Here is an 8,663-nt window from a genome sequence, read left to right on the forward strand (position 1 = left end):
AGACAGGTGTTGGAGAAGACTCTTGAGAGTCCCTTGGACTGCAAGGAGATTCAACCAGTCCATTCTGAAGGAGATCAGCCCTGGGGTTTCTTTGGAAGGAATGATGCTAAAGCTGAAACTCCAGTACTTTGGCCACCTCATGCGAAGAGTTGACTCATTGGAAAAGATTCTGATGCTGGGAGGGATTGGGGGAAAGAGGAGAGGGTGATGACAGAGGATGAGATGGCTGGATGGCATCACTGACTCGATGGACGTGAGTCTGAGTAAACTCCAGGAGTTGGTGATGGACAGGGAGGCCTGGTGTGCTGTGATTCATGGGGTTGCAAAGAGTTGGACACGACTGAGTGACTGAACTGAACTGAACTGAAAGAGAATATGAGGTTCACTACTAAGCCTATCCAATAAAAATCGTGACAACATTCTAGAATCTGTTCTCTCCTTCATCAGTAATTTATTCATTTAATATTAGGAAAACTGCATGAAAGCTGTACAGGAACTCTGTTTTATTTTTACAGCTTTTCTGGAAGTCTAAAATTATCCCAAAATGAAAATTTACAGGTGGGGGGAAAACCTTCCTATGGGCAGTTACTGGTCATTGTTCACTCTTCATTGTTCAATATCTATCATTGTTCACTTGTTTATTGCCTGTCTTGCCCTCTAGAATGGAAGCTCCATGAGAATACAGGATCTGATTCATTCATCTCAATGTTCCCAAGGCCTACACAGAGCTTACTGCACTGAGTGTGGCTGAATGAACCCTGAGCCACAGCCCCCACCCACAATCATCCATTCAGACATTTTCTGAGCACTGACTTTGTGGCAGGAGTTGGGGCTATGGAGAAGAATGTGACTGAGGATTCAAAGGTGCTCAATAAATATAAAGAGTGCTGTGAAGCCCAGAGTGGGGAGCTACCAGCCTAGGGGATGAGCTGGGTCTTGTATGTTGAAAGCTGACCAGGTGAAGAGGGAAAAACCAAGTAGCCTGGGCAGAGAAAAGGGCACAAAAAGTACTCAGAGGCATGAAAGATTGGGATTGCAAAGAACAGCACAGAGCTGTGGGGACCAGCTTGGTGCCTTTAACCACCATTTCCCTGCCACATAGCCCACTCCCCAGCCTCAGGTGCTTGCCTTGGCTCACCTGAGTACTGCTGCTAATCCTGGCTCTTGGATGCTGCTTCTGCCCTATGCCTGATGTGAGCCAGTTCCTATTTCCACCCGGGGCCCGACAGCCCGGGCACTCATTTCCCAGGGCTGCCCTCATCTAGCACATGCACCTTTGTCCTATCCCAGCAGTCCAAACTCTTGAACACTCCAGCCTGAGCTGGTGCCAAAACTGCCAGCACACCCAGGAAGGAATGTGTTGGGAGATGGACATGAAGGAAAAGAGATGAGGCTGAGGAGGTCAGCAGAGTCAGATCTGAAAGGTCTGGAGGACCAGAATAAGGAGTTTAGGTTTTAATGCGGTAGGCTTTTAGTAGGAAGAATATCTGTCCATAGGAAGGTTTCCACCCACCTGTAAATTTTCATTTTGAGATAATTTTAGACTTCCAGAAAAGCTGTAAAAATAACACAGAGTTCCTGTACAGTCTTCACCCAGTTTCCCTAATGTTAACATCATATATAATCATAATACAATGGCTGAAGCCAAGAAATTAACAATGGCATAATATTAGTAATTAGTCTACAGCCTTTATTTGACTTTCATCAGTTTTCTCACTAATGTTCTCTTTCTGTTCCAGGGTCCTATCCAAGATCTCACATTTCATTTAGCTGTCACATCACCTTCGTCTCCCCTAATCCGTGACAGTTCTGCAGTCTATTTTTCTTGTGTGATCCTGACACTTTTGAAGAGCACTAATCAATAGTCAATTGCTTTATAAGATGTCTCTCAATTTGAGTTTGTTTGATTTTCCCCCCCATAATTTAGACTAAAGGCCTTGCAGTTTGGCAAGAAGTGGTGCTGTGCCCTCCTCAGCACAACATATCAGAGCATACATGATGTCAATTATGTCTTATTACTGGTGATGTTAATTTTGATCACTCAGCCAAGGTGGTGTCAGCTTAGTTACTCTACTAAGAAGTCTCTTTGAAATTAATAAAGACAGCTCAAGACTATATAAATAACCTGTTTTTCATCATACTTTAACCCATGAATTCTAGCATCTATGATGGTTAATTTCATGTGTCAACTTGGCTGGGCTATGGTAAGCAGTTGGTTAATCAAATACTAATCTAGGTGTTTCTGACAACCAGTTGACTTTAAGTACCTGAAACAATCCATGGATAATGTGTGGGCCTCACCCATTCACCTAAGAGACCTTAAAAGCCAAAAAACAGGCTTCCCTAAGGAAGAAGAAATTTTGCCTTAAGACTGCAGCATGAGCATGAAAACCTGAGTTTTCAGCCTGCCTGTCCTACAGATTTCAGACTTGCCAGCCTCCACATTTCATAAACCAATTCCTTGAAATATATAATTTATCTGTGTGTGTTAGTCCACATATATACACACATGTATGTATATGAAAACAAAACATGCAGGATATACATACAGAGAGACATACACACACATATTCTACTGGTTCTATTTCTCTAAAGAACACTGTAGAGCTTCTTGCCTGTAAAAATTATTATTGTGATGTTTTGATAGTGATTTTCTGTTTCCTTCATTCCTCTACATTTATTAACCAGAATTCTATTGTAAGGAAGAGCTGCTCTTCTCCCCCACTTATTTATGTAATCAGAGTTTAATTATATTGTATGAGATCATGACTATATATTAAAACTTATTCTACAGATTACAACCCAATATTACCTTTATTTATTTTGCTGCTCATACTGTTCCAGCTTTCCCCTCTGGGCATTCCCTCAGGTTGACACCTATGTCCTTTCAAATTGCCCTCATCATTTTTCTGAGCACTGCTTTATTTTCTGGCTCAAAGTGTATTTTTTCCTGACTCAGCCCTAGAAACAACTTTTTGCCTGAGAAGCCCTGGCTTCTTGTATTCGAGAATGGTATTTAGAAACCAACACTGAGGTGCCAAGCATCCCTTTGCAACTGAGTTATTATTGCCCTCCGTGGGCCAGGAAATATACATATGTATACTAACACATGAAGATATATACAGCTATATTTATTTCTCTGTCCATCTATGTGTGTGTGAGGGAGTGTGGGCATGAAATCATGAGTTCTTACTGACAGCTCCACAGGAGGGTTTTAAACAACTAGGTGGCCACAGAAGGTCCTATGTGAAAAGTAAAATCACTCAAGAGAAGTGGGGAGGACAAGCTGAAGGAGTAGGTTCTTCCACTATTCCATGTACAGAGTGACCAGCAAGCCACTGATCCAGGGTAAGCTAGGGGTACTTTTCCCTTGCTCTACACTTTCAGAGCAATAAATCCAATCCAGTGAAACCACACTTCTCAGCAGTGTTCCATGTGCCGGACTCTGCTCAGCATTAGGAGGGGTCCCCGCCCCAGGGGAGTCTTTAATTAGATAAATGCTTGAAAAACTATTTAGCAGAGTCAAGTTTAAGCCACTTTATTTAGGAGCTAGGCAGAATATGACTATACATCAAACAAGAAACACAAAAAGGAAGATGGCTCACAAGAGAGGATGGGCACTGAGGGCTGGAGTAGCTGGACACGGCTTACTGGAAGGTGTGGGAGACAAGCTGAGCCTGTGGGATGGGAGGAGTCTGGACAACTGGAATAAGGGCTGGAACATTCCAGGCAAATGGTAAAAAACTATGTGAATAGAGAATAGACTCATGGACATGGGGAGAGGGGAGGAGAGGGTGAGATGTATGGAGAGAGTAACACGGAAACTTACATTACCATATGTAAAATAGATAGCCAAGGAGAATTTGCTGTATGTCTCAGGAAACTCAAACAAGGACTCTGTACCAACCTAGAGGGGTGGGATGGGGAGGGAAATGGGAGGGAGGTTCAAAAGGGAGGGGATATGTATACCTATGGCTGATTCACGCTGAGGTTTGACAGAAAACAACAAAATTCTGTAAAGCAATTATCCTTCAATTAAAAAAATTAACAATTTTTTTTTAAAGCTATGTCAAAACAGAACACTATGAAACAGGGCATAAATCAAGGCCTGGAGTAGAGTAGAAAGGTAAAGGAACAGCAGTGAGAATTCACTGAACAGATGAGAACACTGTGGTGTACATGAGAAGGTTCCCTGAGAACCTTTGTACACTGTTAGTGGGCATGGAAATTGGTGCAGCCACAGCGGAAAACATTATGGAGGTTCCTCAAAAAATTAAAAATAGCACGACCATATGATCCAGAAATTCCTCTCCTGGGTATATATCCAAAAAAGACAAAGTCGCTGGGCGTCCTTAGTAGCTCAGTGGTAAAGAATCTACCTCCTAGTGCAGGAGACACCAGTTCGATCCCTGGTCTGGGAGGATCCCACACACCATGGAGCACCTAAGCCCGTGCACAGTAACTACTGAGTCTGTGTTCTAGAGCCTGGGAACCACAGCTACTGAGCCCATGCACTGCAGCTACTGAAGCCCACATGCCCTAGAACTTGCGCTCCATAACAGGAGAAGCTGCTGCAATGAGAAGCTCACACACTACAACAAAGAGCAGCCGCTACGCCCTGCAACTAGAGAAAAGTCCAAGCAGCAGCAAAGACCCTGCACAGCCAAAAGTAAACAAATAATTTTAAAAAACCAAAGTTACTAATTCAAAAACAAACCCCCGTGTTCAAAGCAGCATTATTTGCAGCAGCCAAGACAAGGAAACGACCTAAGCGTCCATCAACAGATGAACAGATAAAATCTGTGGGACGTATATACAATGGGGTACTACTTAACCATTAAAAAGAAATGTTGCCATTTGCAACAACATGGATGGACCTTGAGGGCATTATACTAAGTGAAATACGTCAGAGAGAGAAAGAGAAAAACTGCCCATATAAGATATTGCTTATAGGTAGAATCTAAAGAATACAACAAACTAGTGAATAAAAAAATTGAAGAAGCAGACTCACAGACACAGAGAACAAACTAGTGGTTCCAAGCGCAGAAGAGGGATGGAGGGGCCATGTAGGGGTGGGAGGTACAAACTCCTGGGCATAAGTTAGGCTCAAGGATGTACTGTACATGGGGAATATAGCCAACATCTTGTAATAACTGTAAACGAAAAGTAATCTTGAAAAATTGTATAAAAATAAGACATTTTAAACAGATACATAAAAGTGAAAGTGTTAGTTACTCAGTCATGTCAGACTCTTTGCAAGCCCATGGACTGTAGCCCGCCAGGCGCCTCTGTCCATGGAATTCTCCAGGCAAGAATACTGGAGTGGATTACCATGCCCTTCTCCAGGGGATCTTCCCAACCCAGGGATCAAAGCCAGGTCTCCCGCATTGCAGGCAGATTCTTTACCATTTGAGCTACCTGGTAAGCCCAAATACACACATAAATAGGATAAAAAAAAAATTAGACTCCCTGAGGCTGCTGGGGGGAAGATGGATTAGAAGGGAAGTGATAGGATGGGGCAGGAAACATTAGTGAATGGGTTGAAGAGGAAGACATGGGTGTTAGAGACATTCTGAAGCAGGTGCTGAGTGTGAGGCAAAGGTTCTGATTTGAGAAGTCACCTGACCTTCCTCTGGTGTCCGAAGCAGGTTTTTAGCTGGAAAGCAGTTGCTCAGGTGAGGCTTCCCATCATCCAGCTTATAGAGTTCTGCAGAGGCCATGACCCTGAGAGCCAAGCACGGAAAACAAGGAAGTAAGGAGTGAGGAGGGGCAGGGCTGCTCTCACCCCAGCACAGCCTATGAGCCCACCAGGACCACCCCCAACACACACCCTTTCTCTGAGGCCCTACAGGTCCATGCCTTTGTTCTTAGTGTTCCTTTGGCCCAAAACAGCTCTTCCATCTTGTTCATCTCGCTGATCTCATGCTTTAAGATTAGGCTCCAATGCCACTTCCTTTAGGAAAAGAAACTTCTGATCGAAAATCTAAATTCTTTAAACCCTGAGCTCTTAGAGACTGAGATTTTTCATTAAAGGGATCCAGTAATTCCTAGAAGAAGGCAATGGCAACCCACTCCAGTACTCTTGCTTAGAGAATCCCATGGACGCAGGAGCCTGGTAGGGTGCAGTCCGTGGGGTCGCTAAGAGTCGGACATGACGGAGCAACTTCACTTTCACTTTTCACTTTAATGCACTGGAGAAGGAAATGGCAACCCACTCCAGTGTTCTTGCCTGGAGAATCCCAGGGACGGGGGAGCCTGGGGGCCTGCTGTCTATGGGGTCGCACAGAGTCAGACACGACTGAAGCGACTTAGCAGCAGTAGCAGCAGTAATTCCTAAACCTGCTTTGGGATAGCTTTAGACAATTTGGGGTAGCAGAGGTTTAGGAACCTTTAAGCCCATGGCCAGGGGAAAGGAGACCCTGGCAAGAAGGTAGGACCCTAAGATGGAGGGTCTGGGAAGATTCAGTCCATGGGAGGAGCAGAGTAGAGAGCTGGGATCAGGTGTCCTCAGAAAATGTTTCCCAGAAGAGAAACATATGACAAGGAGATGGGTGAAACAGGAAGAGGCAACAATTTTACAGACAGGGACTTAAGTTTGAGGCTAGTTTCTACCACTGAGCGGAGTGACCCTGGGCAAATCACTTTACCTCTTTGTGCCTCAGATTTCTCAAATATAAATGAGGATTAAACCTGTGCCTCAGAGAACTGTTCTAAGAATTAAATGAGGTAATAGAGAAAAAAAAAAAAAGCTTCTTTCTAGACTCAATCCAGATGCCATCCCTTCCATAAAACCTTCACTGAAACTTCCAAAGGTAAATAACTGCTGCTTTAGCTAAACTCTGGCGTGTTTCTTCTGTACATCTTTTGTGGTTGGAACCCCTTCTACCTCGTGAGATTACTAACAGTCATAAAGGGACTCTTTCAATGGTCTCTGAACCTGAAAGTCTCAAAACAGGTCCAATTCACTGTCTCTCTTCTACTTTTGGAAAGCTCACAGGAAACACTCAGTAAACAAGTGTGAGTCAAATGAAGGATACAGTGGTCCTCCCAAGGCCCAGAGTTTTTTTAATACATATTTGTAATCTCCCTAATTAGGCTCTGAGGAAGGACAGCATCTATGATGCTCATCTCTTCACTCCCAGCATCTAACACCTGGCACATAATAGACTCCACCTATGGAATGAATGGGAGAAGGCAATGGCAACCCACTCTAGTACTCTTGCCTGGAAAATCCCATGGACGGAGGAGACTGGTAGGCTGCAGTCCATAGGGTCTCTAGGAGTCGGACATGACTGAGCAACTTCACTTTCACTTTTCACTTCCATGCATCGAAGAAGCAAATGGCAACCCACTCCAGTGTTCTTGCCTGGAGAATCCCAGGGACGGGGAGCCTGGTGGGCTGCCGTCTCTGGGGTCGCACAGAGTTGGACACGACTGAAGTGACTCAGCAGCAGCAGCAGCATGGAATGAATGAGTGATCTTGTTATCTCCTCTGGTTCAACACAGGGCACTGTGAATTTCCTGACCCCTGCCACCCTGAAAAAGGTTGGAGATCCTTTCCATGTATTTCTGCGATACCCCCTACTTCTCCTAGTATAATATTTATCACTTTGTTATAATTTTTATCCCCTTACCAACTTTCCACCTGCTATGGGGCCTATAATACCTATTTACCTATATGATCCCAGAGCCTAGCATAGAGCCTAGACTTATTAAAAATGTGTCAGGAAGATGAAGGGATGAATGGATGACTGGATGGGGAAACACAGTCATGGATTCAATCTGTCTTTCAGGAAATCCCTCTTGGGACTAACCACAATCTGCTAGATGGGTAAATGAATGAATGAATGAGTACACAGTTACCTGGGAAAGGTCAGAGATGACTGTTGGAGAAAATTTCAATAACTTACAGAATATGATGACTTTGGTTCTGCATAGTACTTACTTGATCTTTGATCTTGGAAGAGACCTCTTGACTTCTTTTTTATTCTGTTTCTTCTCCAGTTTCTTCACCTATAAAATAGACATTGCACTTCTTTTTAGTCTGTCATTTAGATCTCTTTAACTTTCTCATTAATTATATCCTTCTGTGACACTTTGTTCCAAAATGTGTCTCACCTGGGGCCTAGAAAAATGCCACAGGACTCAAGATTCCACAAATAGACAGAAAAGAAAACAGAGACATAGACAGGAAGGTGTAAGAAGAAAATAATTTTATGACAATGAGGTGGGGCTCAGTTCAGTTTGGTTGCTCAGTCATGTCTGACTCTTTGCAATCCCACGGACGGCAGCACGCCACACTTCCCTGTCCGTTACCAACCCCCGGAGCTTACTCCGACTTATGTCCATTGAGTTGGTGATGCCAAGCAACCATCTCATCCTGTCGTCCCCTACCCCTCCTGCCTTCAGTCTTTCCCAGCATCAGGGTCTTTATAAATGGGTCAGTTCTTCACATCATGTGGCCAAAGTATTCGAGTTTCAGCTTCAACATCAGTCCTTCCAAAGAAATCCCAGGGCTGATCTCCTTCAGAATGGACTGGTTGGATCTCCTTGCAGTCCAAGGGACTCTCAAGAGTCTGCTCCAACACCACAGTTCAAAAGCATCAATTCTTCAGTGCTCAGCCTTCTTCACAGTCCAACGCTCACATCCATACATGACTACT

General features: G+C 43.9%; 1 protein-coding gene across 1 annotated transcript in view; it reads right to left on the reverse strand.

Annotated features, from left to right (window-relative positions):
* XRRA1 (X-ray radiation resistance associated 1) overlaps positions 1-8,663 on the reverse strand; it is a 68,002-nt gene that overhangs the window by 52,742 nt on the left and 6,597 nt on the right. The window contains exons 2-3 of the mRNA XM_010848868.1: positions 7,946-8,013; positions 5,627-5,724 (exon numbers count right to left, since the gene is read on the reverse strand). Coding sequence (XP_010847170.1) covers positions 5,627-5,720 — 94 coding nt within the window. The 5' untranslated portion in view covers positions 5,721-5,724; positions 7,946-8,013. The remainder of the gene's footprint in view (positions 1-5,626; positions 5,725-7,945; positions 8,014-8,663) is intronic.

The sequence above is a fragment of the Bison bison genome, unplaced genomic scaffold, assembly GCF_000754665.1.
Source record: "Bison bison bison isolate TAMUID 2011002044 unplaced genomic scaffold, Bison_UMD1.0 scf7180017864276, whole genome shotgun sequence".
NCBI classification, from domain to species: domain Eukaryota; kingdom Metazoa; phylum Chordata; class Mammalia; order Artiodactyla; family Bovidae; genus Bison; species Bison bison.